The 17028-nt window shown below is 43.1% G+C and overlaps 1 protein-coding gene across 5 annotated transcripts in view; it reads left to right on the top strand.

Annotated features, from left to right (window-relative positions):
- COL14A1 (collagen type XIV alpha 1 chain) overlaps positions 1 to 17028 on the top strand; it is a 134757-nt gene that overhangs the window by 69228 nt on the left and 48501 nt on the right. For 3 of the 5 annotated variants that reach the window (XM_083748866.1, XM_083748864.1, XM_083748868.1), the window contains 13 exons: positions 1216 to 1287; positions 1866 to 2017; positions 6997 to 7126; positions 7253 to 7375; positions 8208 to 8357; positions 8673 to 8789; positions 10176 to 10322; positions 11656 to 11730; positions 11966 to 12105; positions 13315 to 13438; positions 13585 to 13728; positions 14987 to 15151; positions 15893 to 15931. In XM_083748866.1, the coding sequence (XP_083604992.1) occupies positions 1216 to 1287; positions 1866 to 2017; positions 6997 to 7126; positions 7253 to 7375; positions 8208 to 8357; positions 8673 to 8789; positions 10176 to 10322; positions 11656 to 11730; positions 11966 to 12105; positions 13315 to 13438; positions 13585 to 13728; positions 14987 to 15151; positions 15893 to 15931 (1578 nt within the window). The remainder of the gene's footprint in view (positions 1 to 1215; positions 1288 to 1865; positions 2018 to 6996; positions 7127 to 7252; positions 7376 to 8207; positions 8358 to 8672; positions 8790 to 10175; positions 10323 to 11655; positions 11731 to 11965; positions 12106 to 13314; positions 13439 to 13584; positions 13729 to 14986; positions 15152 to 15892; positions 15932 to 17028) is intronic. The other 2 variants (XM_083748867.1, XM_083748865.1) reach the window with 1 other exon arrangement.

The following is a 17028-nucleotide window of genomic DNA, read 5'->3' as shown; positions in this document are numbered from 1 at the left end:
GCCGCCACTCCTGGCTAGGTTGCCTGGTTAAACCTTTTCTGTCTGGACAGCCCTTCACTTCGTGGCTGTTTCAGTCGCTAGCAGAATCCGTCAGTGGGCGTTTCTTGAACCTCTTCCAGCAAAGAAGTTCTTTGACGCCAAGTCTCCGCCTACTCTCCCTGCGCGGAAGTCTTCTGCGCAGGGTGGGTGTGGGCAGCGGAGTACCCGTGCTCTCCCCGCTGGTCTCCGGCAAGGAGTCCTGGAGCCCCCTCGCCGATTCCCCCATCTGCCCTCCTTTATCCCTGGTGTTACGCTAATTTCCTTCCCGAGCCGATGAGCTGCCTCTCTCCCTGCTGGGCCCTTCTCCAGCATCGCTTTGGAGCCTTGCCTCCACCTCTAGCTCCGATGGCAGTTCCCTGACAGGAAGTTCCGTAGCTCAGTGGTAGAGCATCTGACTTACACTCAGAAGGTCCTGGGTTCAATCCCCAACATCTCCAGGCAAGGTTGGGAGGAGCTCCTGCCTGAAAACCTGGAGAAGGGCTGCCAGTCAGTTTAGACAGTACTGAGCAATAGGGATCAATGGTCTGACTGAGTATAAAGACAGCTTCCTATGTTCCTATGCATTCCAAGATAAGTTTGGGCATTCAAAATTGACCTCTGCTATGCCAGGACATGTATCAAGCATTGTCTCATGTTAAATAATGGCATTATCAATCTATTAATAATTTCACCCATCCTCTCTTCCAAAATATCTGGGATGTGTGGAAGGAAGCCCTGTCACAGGTTTAAAAAGCGGGAAGTTTGGAGTGGAGAAGCTGTGGTTGTGTGTGTTGCTTAATTTCTTCCATTTTGCAACTTTCCCCAAATCTACCCAACTTCTGCTGGATTAATAATGTGTATTTGCTACAGGAGAAAAAGTGTTGTGGGTGGTAGAATTTGGAGTAGAGAAACTGCAGACAGGGCAAAGCTTAAACACTCCTCCTCCTCCTCAGTGCTTCTCTTTTTCAAATTTCCCTCTCCTGAAGCTGCTTCTCTTAAAAAAAAAAGAAAAGAAAAAGGGTTTACACATTTAAAATTGCAGTATTAATGTATAAGTGCCTGCGAGACTGTTGAATTCACTAAAATGTTCCCATATTTCCACAGCCAGTAGATGAATGTATGTGACTGGCTTGAAGATGTGATTGCTAAAATGATGTTTCGCGTGAATGGTTCCATATCATGCTGTTTTTTTTCCAGTTGAAGTAACAACTACTGAAATGACCACCATAACCACGACTAGTACCACAACTTTCCGGCCTACAACAGCAGGTACAAATTACTTTTTTTATTTAGAAGATGAAAAATATCGTAAATATTTGTACAGCCGATTTTTGTCCGCAATTTTATTGGGCCTGTTTGTTTTTTGGCAAAAGTAAAAAGGAAGCGAAAAGGAAAGGAAAGCATGCCAATATGTCTCAAACAGATTTTCAGAATGTGAATTTTCCTCACGCATCCCCGCCTCTAACTTAAAATTCTCTTCAGAGGCCCTGCAAGTGAAGTGTGGCCGATCTTAGGGAGAAAGTCTTATTGGTGGTGGCACCCCAGTTATGGAAAAGTCTCCTCAGAGAGGATTTTATGGATTTTTTTGGTCCCAGGGGTTACCTCATTATCCACTTAGATTTTTAGAACCTGTGATCTTAAAACCTGAATCTGTACCCTACCTGTTATATGGAAATGTTTGCACTGCGATGGTTTTATAATGTTTCTTAATTATTTTATTTTACTGTTGTATCTCCGTGAGCTAGACAACTATGGTATTCTGTGGCCCCCAAACTCTCTGTGATATTAATAAAATTCAGTTTTTAAAAAAGATTTCGAAAACAAACACATTTTTGATATCATTTCAGTCTTTCGAACAGGAATAAGAAATCTCGTCATAGACGACGAAACTACCTCAAGCCTGAGAGTCAAATGGGACATTTCGGACTACAATGTTCGTCAGTTCAGGGTGACATACCTCACCGCTGACGGGGATCGGGGTGAGGAAGCGGTAAGAACGGTTGGTATGACTTTTCTGTATGGCTCAGCTTGGAGTCTTAGTTTTCATAACAAGGAGACAAATGACTTATCCTACAATGGCTAAATGCTAGCAGACACCCTGAGATATACCTCACACATAATTATGCTTGTGTGGCTTGTGAGTTTATAGATACTTGCATGCTTACAATGTCATCAGTGCATGTATTATTTTGCAGTTTCAGCAGCAAAAAATTGGCAGGATAGCAAGGGACGAAGCAGCAAAAAATTGGCATGATAGCAAGGGACGAATGAGAGCAAGTAAAGTTAAATTTGGGCCTCACATGCACTATGCACTCAAAGCAGTATTAAAGGTAAAGGTAAAGGATCCATGACAATTAAGTTCAGTCGCAAACGACTCTGGGGTTGTGGCGTTCATCTTGCTTTACTGGCCAAAAGAGCTGACGTTTGTCCACAGACAGTTATCCCAGGTCATGTGGCCAGCATGACTAAGCCCCTTCTGGCGAAACCAGAGCAGCACATGGAAACGCCATTTAGTTTGCCGCTGGAGCGGTACCTATTTATCTACTTGTGCTTTGAAGTGCTTTTGAACTGCTAGGTTGGCAGGAGCAGGGACCCAGCAACGGGAGCGGGGATTCCAACCGCCGACCTTCCGATCGGCAAGCCCTAGGCTCAGTGGTTTGGACTACAGCGCCACCCGTGTCCCTCCTCAAATGCCACTATAAATGGTCATGGCTTCCCCCAAAGAAACTTGGGAACTGTGGTTTGTTAAAGGTGCTGAGAGCTACTCTCTACTCCCCTCCACAGACCTACAGTTCTCAGAGTGGTTTAGCAACAGATCCCTCTTCCCAAGGTCTCCTAACAACTCTCACCACCCTTAAGAAATTCCAGTTCCCAGGATTCTTTCGGAGGTTGCAATGACTGTTCCAAGTGGCATGATTCTGCTTTAAATGCAGATTGCAGAAGGGGGTCTCTGTTGCAATTGGGATATTGTTTAATGGGTGAAGCCAAAGTTCTCATGGAAAGGTGGGTTTTTAAGAAGGGATTTGAGTGAAGAGAACAAGTACAGGATAGGGAGTGAGTTCCAGGCCTAGAGGATCGCAACAGAGACCTCTGGAATTTCTTACATTACCTACCTGTCAGGCTGATTATATCTTTTTATCCCCCTGGGAACAACTAAAAATGCTTCTCCTTTTGTAAAAACAGAGCAAATTGTTTATTCTGAGGTCCAGCTCTGAGGGCCTTCTGGCGGTTCCCTCGCTGCGAGAAGCCAAGTTACAGGGAACCAGGCAGAGGGCCTTCTCGGGAGTGGCACCCGCCCTGTGGAATGCCCTCCCATCAGATGTCAATGAAATAAACAACTATCTGACTTTTAGAAGACATCTGATGGCAGCCCTATTTAGGGAAGCTTTCAATGTTTAATAGGTTATTGTATTTTAATATTCTGTTGGAAGCCACCCAGAGTGGCTGGAGAAACCCAGCCAGATGGGTGGGGTATAAATAATAAATTATTATTATTATTATTATTATTATTATTATTATTATTATTATTCTGTTGTGTGAGTACAGCTCAGTTGGTAATTAGATTCTTAATCTCAGGGTCATTGGTTGGAGCCCCACGTCGGGCAAAAGATTCCTATATTGCAGGGGGTTGGACTAAATGACCTTCATGGTCCATTCCAACTCTACAATTCCACAATTCCAACCGTGAAATGTGAGTTTTTCCTCTCCCACCTTGACCCACCATGCAATTTGATCTCTCTGCTTTGTTTGCTAGCCTGTTGTGCTCTGATGAGGTTCTTGTCAGACATTTGCAGATCTACACTGGTACCTCGGGTTACAGACGCTTCAGGTTACATACGCTTCAGGTTACAGACTCCCCTAACCCAGAAATAGTACCTCGGGTTAAGAACTTTGCTTCAGGATGAGAACAGAAATCGTGCTTGGCAGCAGAGCGGCAGTGGGAGGCCCCATTAGCTAAAGTGGTGCTTCAGGTTAAGAACAGTTTCAGGTTAAGAACGGACCTCCGGAACGAATTAAGTACTTAACCTGACGTACCACTGTAAAGGATTATTCGCTGCATGGAATAGCGCTTCATATTTCTTCTTGCAGTCTGCTGCCTTAATCAGATCTCTATTTTGTAGGAAGCTCTTGTTAATAAAAACGTCAAAAGGCAGGGGTGTTAATTGATGATCTCTCCCTTTTTGTTTCAGTTTCTTCTGGGTTTTATGAGGCTTTGGTAGAAAGTGTTTTTTAACAATAATAATAAAAAGCAGTCTGTCAAAGCAATGTGTGCTTCTCCCCGGGCTGTAAAAAAAAGTGTGCAAACTTCCAAAAAAGCGTGTAAACAATGGTATTGTATAATTACCAGCCTTTAATCATGCGAGACCCCAGCTGCAGTCTGAAGTGGTACAGTCCTGGACTTGATTTAGCATCGCTCTGAGCTGGCTGTGGAGTGGGGTTGAGGAACCGGTAGCCTACCAGTTGTTCTTGGATTACAATTCCCACCATGCCTGACCATTGGCTGTTCTTGATGGGCTGATGGGAGATCAGAGTTCAACAAGATCTGGAGGTCCAAAGGTTGCCCCACCTGCAGTAGAGAATCTTCTGTCCAGCTTTTTTAAACAGTAGAAATGCGTTGTTCATGGATGACAACAGTTGCCATTTTTGTAAAGCTGAAATTTCTATTTGTTCCTGTCACGTGCGGCTTCAGACCAATGCGTTTGGTTCTAGAATGTGCTGCTGCTGCTCTCCAGATGTGCGATGTGGCCAGTTGCGCCAAGCCTCTGTGGCTTTTGCTGTGGTTACGCTGCATGTTGCCAAGCCTTTTCATGAATGACGTGAACCGAAAATCAGTTCCATAAAGTCACGAAAGCTGGAGCTTTGTTTTCTTCCCTTTGACGGTCGCACATGATATCGCTTAGCGCTCTTGCAACCTTTTAAAGCAGCCGGTTGGTTTTCTTAACTCCCCGAGTCCTATCTTCAGCAAACAATTCCATATTGTCTTGAAGGCCAATAAACCCAGTGAGCATCTGCCATGGAATCTCTTGCATGTTGCAAAGGATTCTGGGCCATGCTCTAGACAAGTGCACACTCTGTTGACACAGGATGCTGGCAGTGCCTGTTCTGCCTCACTGTCACCCCTGCATGAGAATAGGCCCCCAAAATGCATTGAAGCACTCCCCTTTGTCTGCCCATTACAGTGGTGCCTCTAGTTACAAACTTAATTCATTTCGGAGGTCCATTCTTAACCTGAAACTGTTCTTAACTAGAGGCGTGCTTTCGCTAATGGGGCCTCTTGTTGCCGCTGCGCGGCCATCACATGATTTCCATTCTCATCCCGGGGCAAAGTTCTCAACTCGAGGTAACTCTTCCAGGTTAAGGGAGTTTGTAAGCTGAAGCCTTTGTAACCTGAAGCGTTTGTAACTTGAGGTACCACTGTACGTGTAAATGGTGAGCAAGCTGTATCTCAGGGATGCTTATATGTCATTAATTATTCTTCCATCTATGTACGCTTGATAAGTTTCCAAGCAACCCTTGTTTACTCCTGGGACAGTTTGAAAACTCTGGTTTTGAACCACCCCAACTGAAACTGCCTGCTTTGACAACAACATAAAGGTTGTTTGGAGCAATATTCCAAGTCCCCTTTACCTTGTCTCTCGTCTTCTAGTCTCCCCTTCCCCCATTCAACTTTTTAAATTTGTGGACATTCTCTCCATCTCCACAGAGCCCTATTTTCAACTCTTCTATCTTTCCCTTTGATTCTGCCCTTCCAGCATATTCACGGAGCCAACAACTGGCAAACTTTATGGACTATTGGGCGCATTTCAAGTTTTGAGGGAGTTATGGGGGTGCCAGTCACAAAATGGCTGCCATGGGGAGTGTGGGATAACACAAAAGCAGAGAGACAGCACTGTTGACAATGTTGGGCTTACCATAAGAAGTCAGCCGTGTCCTGCACGTCCTGGTTATGGAGATCACACACCAACGCACACACATACAAACACAGAGATGATGTTGCTGCTGTCTAATTAAAGGACAAATAGCATCTGTCCTTTCAGGAAATACAGATAAGGTAGCCACACCACTGTTAATATATCACATAAATCGCTTAGAAGTTGCCTGCCCATTTAGCCCCATAGCTTCCTTTCTAGGAGGCCTAGAATCATAGAAAGTATAGAAATGTTAAGGAACGTAAGAGAGGATATAGTGTTTTGATATTATCCCTACTCACTCAAGCTAGTGAGTAAACCTACCTGGACCCTGAGATGAACCTACCCGGACCCTGAGAACATCTTCTGAGACGCTCCTTTGTGTGCCTCCTTCTCAAGAGGTCTGGAGGGTGGAAACACAAAAACGGGCCTTTTCTGTAGTAGCTCCCTGTCTGTGGAATGCTCTCCCCAAGGAAGTTCACCTGGCGCCTTCATTAAACACCTTTAGACGCCAGGCAAAAGCATTCCTTTTTAAACAGGCCTCTGCCTGACTTCATCTACATCCTATACCCTTTGAAAAATGCCGGCTCTTTTTTTTTGGGGGGGGGTGTTATTGGGTTGTTATTTTTGTTTTGATTTTGTGTATTCGATATTTTATGTGAGACCTTCAGATATAGGGTGGTATAGAAGTTAAATAAATAAAATATAAAATATAAAATATAAAATATAAAATATAAAATATAAAATATAAAATATAAAATATAAAATATAAAATATAAAATATAAAACATAAAACATAAAATATAAAATATAAAATATAAAATATAAAATATTATTATTTTGCATCAGTTTCTAAGGGATGGACGTATGACAAACCCACACAGTATCAGCATTTTCACGTTGGAGAGTATACATAGATGTACGTGGCTTTTCTTTTTCTAGAGCCTAGTCCCCTGGTGCTGAGGAGGTTTAATCACCTAAAGTGGTCCTGTGGCTCAAGAAGCTCTGAAACAGATGCAAAACACAGAGGTTAATCATAGATCTTTTTTGTTTTGTTTTCCCTGACTAGGTAATGGTCCCTGCAAGGCAAAACAGTTTGCTTCTTCAGCCTTTGCTCTCAGACACTGAATATAAAGTTATGGTTACCCCCATCTATTCTGACGGGGAAGGTGTCAGTCTGTCCGCTCCAGGGAAAACATGTGAGTACAAAGGTTTCTCTTCCGGCAAAAGTCGTAATATAAGCAACTGTCCCTTTTTCAAGCAAACGCTGTTTCTCCAGGATGCACTGAGAACCATTTCATTTGTAATATGTTTTCATTTTGCAGTGCCCCTGTTTGCTCCTCAAAATCTCAGGGTCTCTGACGAATGGTACAACCGATTGCGGATTAGCTGGGATGCCCCTCCATCTCCCACAATGGGATACAGGATTGTATATAAACCTGTTAACAGTGAGTGTCTAAAATGGTTGCTTATGTAGTTTATTTAAATATGTGGTAAATATGTTAAATCAGGTGTGTGAATGCAACTCGCCTAGGTATAGTTCTCACAAGATAAGGTGGGAAACCTGTGTTACACTAATTCCTTCCTGAGAAGATCCCACTTTCAGTCTGACTGTCCACAAAAAAATGATTCCTGGCCATAGAAAACTAGTACAGTGGTGCCCCGCAAGACAAATGCCTCGCAAAACGAAAAACGCACAAGACGAAAGGGTTTTTCGGTTTTTGCGTCGCTTCGCAAGACGAATTTCCCTATGGGCTTGCTTCGCAAGACGAAAACGTCTTGCGAGTTTGTTCGCTTTTTTCCTAAAGCCGCTTGAAGAGGCGCAGTTGTGACGGACCGTGCTTCGCAAGACGAAAAGACTCGTAGAACGAATTAATTTCGTCTTGCGAGGCACCACTGTATTTCAGGAAGATGTTGGGCTAGAGTCCTTCTTCCTAACATGCTAGCTTTCTGCATGCAGGGATTTTTATTTTTTATAACGGGGGAGTGTTCAGTCATGCAAATTCCCAACTGCAGTCCAGACAGAGGTATACCATCTTATCTACTGTCAACTAGACCAAGGTTATTTATGCTCAAGTCACTCATGACAAATAAGAATTGCCTTTAAGAAACTAGCAGAGGGTGTGTGTGTGTTTTGTAAACTGGAATAAAGTGGGTTAGAAAAATATTTTAAGAATGAGCATGATTTTTATGTGATCAGAAGCTAGTAATGAAATTTCACAGTGTCTTCAAGCTGTGCTTCCCTGCCTAAGTCATTTATATTCCTCTCGCTTCTTGCAGTCCCTGGACCAGCCCTGGAGACGTTTGTGGGAGATGATATCAGCACCATCCTTATTTTGAATTTGCTCAGTGGAACTGAATACAGCGTTAAAGTATTTGCTTCCTACTCAACAGGATTCAGCGATGCTTTAGCTGGTGTAGCCAAAACATGTAAGAGACCTCAACTTCTTGTTATCCAATTTCTAATCTCCATGGACCATATTTCAATGGTAACCTTAGCCTTGAACAGAATATCGAACTCAACCACTTTTCTTTTGCGCTGTTCCTAAAGGAAATGTGTTGGCTTGCTCTTCAGCATGAAGTTCTTACTTCAAGTTTAAGCTACATAAAAGGAAAACGCACAGAACAATATTAATAACAAACAAGACAGACAAGTCTGAGAAAACCCTAATTTTAAATCAATGACAAGTAGGTTTTCCATCTAAAGAAATGACGAATGTTTTTTATCCCTGTACTCCATTTCAGTGTACTTGGGAGTGACCAATCCGAGTGCTTATCAAGTCCGCATGACAAGTATCTGTGCTCAGTGGCAACTTCAAAGACATGCAACAGCATACAGGGTTGTGATCGAATCACCTCTTGGTAAGTCATAAGGACATAGCATCAGTGTGATGCCATAACATCTGTCAACTACTAAGATACTATGTTGCTTGATACATGATTAATATCCGCTTACCATATTATAGTGAAACTTAACCAAGATTAACTCTCATGAAAGTGACCCGCCTTGCACAGAACGTGAGGATTCCCAAAGAAAAGATAATGAAGAATGTACTCCTCCCCCAGTCCTCCTTGGTTATGGCTCTTGGTTTGTCTGGAATGAAACAAACCATAGTCCCAGGTTCAAATAAAATGTTAAGTCAAACCATGGCTTAGCTCACAGCAGTGCGGTGGCAGCAGGACTGGAGAACGAGAAAAGCAGTTGCGTGTCAAGGTCCCCAAACCACCCCAATAAAACACAATTCACCCAGAATTTTTGTTTAAGGTTTTTGGCATAATTTTGGCCACAACTTTATTAAAATACAGAAAATGTGAGTGGTTGCTTAGGCATTGGTTGTGACTATCTGTCCCCGCCCAGGGACAGACTGACATTCGCACGCCCGTGAAAGTCAGAAAGGGAAAACATTTTGGGGAGAGAGATGGAGCTGCGTACCATGCCCTCACCTCTCCCCAAATGCTCCCAGGGGCTCTTGCGTGGCCCTAGCCCCTTGACAGGGGTTTGGACAAAAGCATGGTGAGCCCCTGGATTCCTTTAACGGAATACCCTTGCAGCAGCAGCATTGGAGAGACAGCCACAGCCAATCCATGCCCCTCCACCAACCAATTCATAAAAACCAATGCCTAACCGCAACCTTACAAGTTGTGACGATTTGCTACGCAGTAGGCAAAAACCAAATGGCATCAGCCAATCAGCCAAATGGACAAAATTCCTACCAGGCCCCTGCCCCAAAAGTAGATGACCCCATGACAGGCATAGCAAGGTCAATGCGAACAACCCTAAATATAGGGAGAGTGGGCTGGTAATCCGATGCATGCAGCGAAAAGAGGAAGCTCAATGCTGCGCGCAGGGAATATAAAACTTCTTGGCTGTCAATCATAAAATGGCAACATCAAATTCTCCCCAACGACAAGAGGAGCCCAATCACAATGGTGGCCAACTACCTTTACCCGTCCAGCAACAGTGGGATGTCTTGTAAGACCCCTTGGCAACATGTGCTCTCCGTGAAGGAGAACATGCTTTGCGTTCTCTCCAGGAGCATGCGCACTTGCACATTCTTACTAAGTCATAGTTTGGTTTAGCAATACCAGCTAATAGAATCCAGCTCAAAGTGTCTCTTCTTCTTCTTCTTCTTCTTCTTCTTCTTCTTCTTCTTCTTCTTCTTCTTCTTCTTCGTGCTTCACTTTATTGTGTTACCTTTATTTTAGACCAAAGTCCTAATCTTTAAATAACCCCATTTCTAATTTCAGATGGGACACAGGAAGAAGCATTACTTGGCGGAGGAACTCCTAGACATTGCTTCTTTGAACTCGTTCCTGGTACAGAATACAAAATCAGCATCCATACACAGCTTCAAGAAATAGAGGGGCCTGCTGTTAGCATAATGGAGACCACTTGTAAGTATACATACCAAATGGAATTCGGTTCATTTTGCTGTCATCAGACATAGGCACTAAGACCTCCTTCACACCTGGTTTCCTAAACTTGGCACCGTTATCTGATACAATTGCATCAGGGACTCCATGGCTGGAGGCAAGCGCCTCCGGACCTGAGGATAGAGTCTAGCTTAAGAGGCTACCTGGGAATTTGCATGGCTAGGCCTCAAAGACAGAGCCTTCTTCAGACACAGAAGGATGCACCACTGACCTCTGTGATTGGTAGACCACATGTAGCCTCTGGATTGGCTAGGCCTGGTATAGGCACTAGGAACTTGGCTTTTTGACTTTTGCCTAATCAGCATAGCAGGATCTTTTCCCTGTTACACCCCAAGCCTTCAGTTCCAATACCGGACATCAGAAACTGCCTTTTACCAGGACAGTCCATTCATCCATCCATCTGGCTGAGTGTTGTCTACAGTGACTGGCAGAAGCCATCCATGGTTTCAGATGGGGGACATGGTTTTCCTACCTAGGGACTGAACCTTGGACCACAGCGCATTCAAAGCAGATGCTCTACTACAGCCTTTCTCAACCTTGGGTCCATATGTGTTGTTGGACTACAACTCCCATCATCCTTGACCATGGGTCCTGCAAGCTACAGGTGATGGGGGTTGTAGTCCAACTACATCTGGGGACCCAAGGTTGAGAAAGGCTACTCTACTATATTGAGCTATGGTATTTCACCATGTCAGGGGGATTCCAGATCACAGGGATTCTGGACTGGAGGAAAAATGCTTCAGTACAGCCCTGGTCTGGCTTTGAGACAAAGAAGACAGATGTGTGTTTGGGTCTAATGTTATGCATATCTAATATTGATTAAATCCCTCCCTCCAAACTCCCATTTCCTTCCCTCTGCCTTAGGGATGTGTGCTATATGTTGGGGGTAAGTATCAAACTGCTCTCACCTTACTTCATAACCTTAAACTTGACTCAAATGCCTGTGTGGTGCTAAAGACTGCACCAACCCTGCAAGATAAACCAGAAGGAGCACCGCAAGTTCTCTTTTGTCAGTGAAATTATATGCATTTAGACTTTGCCAGTGGAGATGGACTAGGAGGCCTGCCAGATTTCAGGCAAATCTTTGCAATCATGAGGGCTAGCAACTCCTTTTTGAAAGAGATGAAAGCTGAGATTCTCAGCAAGCCAAATTCTGGGCTCACTACAATATGAGCTGGGCATATAACAAAACTTTCACATTTCCTGCATTCTCCCAATATCCGAATAATGCTTTCACAATTGACCTGCTTACACAATCAAGCTTCCTCTTACTGTTCTTTTTTTCTGTTTCTAGTGCCATTCCCAACCCAACCACCACCAACTCCTTCAACCACCACTCCACAACCTACAATTCCTCCTGCAAAGGAAGGTAGGCTCTTTCTGTAGCAGAGTTACAGGTGTGAATGATGCAATGATTATCTTAAGCATTCTTCTGTTTTGAAAGCTGTTTTTTCCCCCTCCAGGGTAGAGCTCATAGTTACTCAGTGAGATCCTAACTATTGGGTTCCATAGGCAGGTTTACACATGTCAAGGAGGAGAGGCACCACTTTAGGATGGGAAACCTGCTGTCTTTCTTTATTCCAAAGTACTTTGTATGTCTTTAGTTTGCAAAGCTGCGAAGGCTGACCTTGTCTTTTTGGTGGATGGCTCATGGAGTATCGGAGACGACAATTTCAACAAAATCATTGGCTTCCTGTACAGCACTGTTGGAGCTCTTGATAAGATTGGCCCTGATGGAACTCAGGTGAGTGAATGAGTGACTGTGAGAAAGAATTAACAGGATTCAAAACGTGAGCAAACATCTAATTCAAAGGAGGCTTGGAATGGGATGAATGAAAATACGATATTATGGCGAACACTTTTGAAAAGCATGCGGTGGGATCTTTCTTTAGATCTGTAAATATTTATATTCCAGAGTGTCATTAATTCCTGTACAGAGACTCACTGTGTTACTGAAATTCCCCTAACACCTCAATTCCAAACACACCCACCTGTAAGTTTATGACGTAGGTTATTTTTTTCATAGCACACTTCCGAGCAAGTCTGCTGAAATTTGAAGGCTTGCTGTGGTCTTCAAAGTGGGCCACACAAGCTGACTTCAACACCACTGGGAGATGGCAGGTGTTCACATAGCTCCTATTGGGAGAACTAAACCCCTTTCTCTACACAGAATTCGGTGAGACGCGTTGATGAGCAAAGTATCATAGAGAGCAGCTGTAAGCTACACTGGCCAACTCTGTTCAAAGGAGGAGGGTTCAGTGTAAACACCCATTCAGTTTATCTCCCACTTGCCACTGATCCATTCTTCTTTGACTAGATGGTGGTCTTTAGAAAGGTGGACACATGAGAAAAATGGAGCCTGGTGTCCAAGATTGGTTATGTCATCTGCCAGAGTACCAGGGTAACTGATATGCCCTCCTTGCTTTGGCACTGATAATGAGGCTTTCAAGTTTGTTTGTGATGGATTAGCACAGAAGGAACAAGAGAAATGGTCAAGTGGAGGCTGGTTACTTCTTTCTTTTTCATTGATGGGCTACCTGCTTCATGCCAACAGTTGAAAGGGTGATGCTTCTTTGCAAATTCAAAGCTAAAGGTTGCATTTCAACTAGCTGAAGATCTTTTATTAAAGCTCAGTGTGTTCTACAAGCTGAACTTATGCAGTCAGATGTAAACACCACTAAGGGAAGTGGAGCTTACTGACAGGAAACTATGTATGGTATTATATATTACTGATCCTTGATGTTTGTATAATAATGGATCCACACAACTGCCTTCATTTTGGGACTCTCCTTGGCGGTGTCGCTGTGGTGGCTCTCATGATGAGGCTCCTAAACTTCAAAATTTACCACTACCTGAGGTGTGTAAGTGTGTCTGAGAGAGTGTGGATCCCAACCAGCTCTCACTTGCCCCTGCTGTGTCTGCCATAAATGAGTGAGATGTCTTTTCTATGAAGGTGGCCATTGCTCAGTTCAGTGATGATCCCAGGACAGAATTTAAACTGAATGCCTACCGAACAAAAGAAACACTTTTGGAGGCCATCCAGCACATAGCATACAAGGGAGGAAATACCAAAACAGGTGAGTTAGATTGCCAGGCAGATTTGGTCATTGCTGATTTCAACAAAGGGGGTCGTGAGGGCCATGTTTTTTGTGGAGAAAGTTGAGATAGAAATTAAATAAATACACTTTGGTGCACTGTTTATCTTTCTTCTTCTTCTTTTCAGGCAAGGCAATAAAACATGCCCAACAGGCCTTATTTACTATTGACTCAGGGACCAGAAAGGGGATTCCAAAGGTTTTGGTAGTGATCACAGATGGGCGGTCACAGGATGATGTGAACAAAGTCGCCAGAGAGATGCAGCTAGATGGTAAGAAGATAGGGACATAAGGAAAGCTCACCTATATCAGGCCAAACACCCCAAGCAGGACATGAATGCAATAGGCTTCTGTTGCCCATCTTCCCTCTGATATTGGTGGCATAGCTGTCAACTTTTCCCTTTTCTTGCGAGGAATCCTATTTGGAATAAGAGAATTTCCCTTTAAAAAAGAGAAACATTGACAGCTATGATTGGTGGTAAATGGCCATTCTCTTAAGAATTACCTGTTCCAACTTAACTGTCTCAGGAGGCCTTTCATAAAATACAAAATTTAAAAGCAAGTGGCAAAGTAGTGCTCCATGTGATTGGTTTGCTTGATATATGTTTTAAAAGGGAGCAATTTGCAAGGCACATAATTGCTTTCTTCTCTCTCTCTCGGGCTTCTCTTTTGCTGATATATGCAGACTCTTCAGCCATCCATTAACCACTTTTATAGGTGTGCATGCATCTGAAGAAGTGTGCATGCACACGAAAGCTCATACCAATGACAAACTTAGTTGGTCTCTAAGGTGCTACTGCAAGGAATTTTTTTATTTTGTTTCGACTACAGCAGACCAACACGGCTACCTACCTGTCACTTTTATAGGTGCTCTCATAAAAGTCAGGTGGAGAGAGTCAAATGAGCTTTCTCACCATATTTGTGTCAGTGATTTTTGCTAGTGTGGGATAAAATGCAGAAGATGCTGCAATTATTGGAGTCTCAGGTCTCTTTCTCTTCTCTGATGCAGTAGTTTCTGTATCTGGGGCATGGGCTATTAAACTAGCACCCACCAATCTAAAAATAAAATAAAATTGTGGGTTCAGTGCACCAACGGTTCAAGCCCCTAGTCTGTTGCATTGTGTTGGCACAATGGTCAAGACACCCTAACTTGCAGGATTGGTGTGTTGGCAAAGCAAGTGTTAGAATTAGGTCATACGTTATTGAAAGAAAAAAGGGAAATTAATCTGTGTGCTTCTTTGTCTGTTGGACACACTACGTAGTTTCTGTTCCTAAAATAAACTTGGCTGGTTGAAGGGAGAGAATTCCTTTTTCTTGGCTGGCTAAAGGGAGAGTCCTTTTATGAAAGTGCTGAAAGAGTAATCTGGTGATGTTTATTGGGGTGGAGAAGTGAATTTGTGCCTTCTGGTGTGCGATGGAGAAAACTGGTTTTATTTTTCCATACTGCGTTTAGTTAAAAGATTCGCAAGAGGAAGAACGGCTGTTGCATCTGAAGAATTTTTTATTTGTGTTTTTCTCCCTCCAACCTAGGGTTCAGCATATTTGCCATTGGAGTAGCAGATGCTGATTATTCAGAACTGGTTAACATTGGCAGCAAGCCTAGTGACAGGCATGTCTTCTTTGTGGACGACTTTGATGCCTTTAAGAAGATTGAAGATGAACTGATCACTTTTGTCTGCGAGACAGCATCAGCAAGTTAGCGATTAAGACTTCATTTTTATCTGCTTCTGTTTATACAATATACAATATCTTTATTGTCATTGTCCCATACAGAACAATGAAATTGAAAAACTACATAAAACATTCAAAAACTCTGAAACCCCATTTTAAAATACACAATACTATATTATAAAACCCCCTAAAAACTCTGAAACCCCATTTTAAAATACACTATACTATACTATAAAATACACTATACTATGCTATGTTTAGAACCAGAATTGCATTTGTGTAGAAACTGTTTCTCAGATGGCTAGTCCTGGCCTTTATAACCCTATACCTTCTTCCAGAAGGCAGAAGCTGAAAGAGATCATTTTTGGGGTGCGTACTATCCTGAGCTATCTCTGCCGGTTTCCTATGGCACCTGGAAGCATAGATTTGATCTAAGGTGGGAAGAGTGTGCCCAATTATTCTCTCTGCAGTCTTTACAACCCTGGATAGCATTGTTTTTTCCCTGGCCGTGCAGCTCGCAAACCACACACACAGACCAACAGTGTAAAACTATCATTGTTTACTGGAGGTTAGATGTTCATCGGGGGTTTTGTTTTGTGTGCGCATGCATGTGTTCTTACAGTGCCAAACTGCACATCAAGGTCCTGGTGTCATTGATCTCATAGCACAGATTTTGGTTTCCATTTAGAAATATGTTGTGTAGCCAACAATTCCCCCCCCCCTCTTTTTCAAGGCTTAAAGATATTCTCTTCTTCCTTTTTGCAGCTTGCCCATTAGTTTATAAAGATGGCAACAGCCTAGCAGGTATAGTATTTCCATATATTCCTTCTTCCTTCCTTCATTTACATTTCTATATTGCCTTCCTGCCAAGGCACGCAAGGTGGCTTATAAGTTTAAAGCACAAATTTAAACACGTGAAATTGGGAGTGGGGAGAGACTGACTGGAGCAGACCTTGCTGTGTCTGCTTCCCTAACACTCCCTCGGACTCTTCATCTTCTGTTAATTGTTTAAAGGATTATATTTCTCATTTGCAGATCCTTCCCTAACTGGCATGCCTACTACTAATATTTTTGAAATATACGAGCTATATATACATTATTTACACAATGGGCCCCGCATAATTGGCTAATTCCAGGCTGCTCCTGCAGGCCAATCAGGTCACTGATTCACTTCCACCTGGAGCTGGATTGGGTGGCTCCTGCAGACCAATCAGACTGCTGCATTCTGGATCCTTTTGTTCTAGGATTCAGCTCAGTATATAACAAATTTAATAATAATTTATTATTTATACCCGGCCTATCTGGCTGGGTTTCCCCAGCCACTCTGGGCAGCTTCCAACAAAAAATTAAAAATACATTAAAAATATTACTGCTCTGGAAAGGTTTATTGTTCAACTGTTAAAAGGGGTAGTCACATAATGAGACTGTCTGGCACACTCTGCCAGGGCCGTGTCAATCATTCATGGCATCACACACACACACACACACACACTACAGGGCTTCAGCTTGCAACCAATCTGGTTAGGAAATTACTGCTGGGCTCAGATAATAAGAGACAGCAGCTTCATGGGAAGTAATGATTTATGGCTGATGGTTGCCTGAACGTGTCTGGGCAAACCTTGGGCTCATGTTCTCCTCTCTCCTCTATTCCCCTTTGGCAAGGGCTGAGGAGATCAGAAGCTTTTGCTTCTACGTTTGACTAGTTGCAATTTAGCACCATGTCCAATACTGATAAAACTGGTGGTTAGTTTTGACTACAGTTTGCTGAAACAAGCCAACTTTGAAGCTGTCTTCTTTCAATAAATCATAGTCAAGGGTAGTCACAGTCAGGGTTCAGATGTAATACTAAACTGGGGCTAATTGAAGACGGAACCGAAATCTTCCAACCTTTTTAGAGCTAC

The sequence above is a fragment of the Podarcis gaigeae genome, assembly GCF_964106915.1.
Source record: "Podarcis gaigeae genome assembly, chromosome: 7".
Classification (NCBI taxonomy): Eukaryota; Metazoa; Chordata; class Lepidosauria; order Squamata; family Lacertidae; genus Podarcis; species Podarcis gaigeae.
This window is presented reverse-complemented; position numbering and strand designations above follow the sequence as displayed.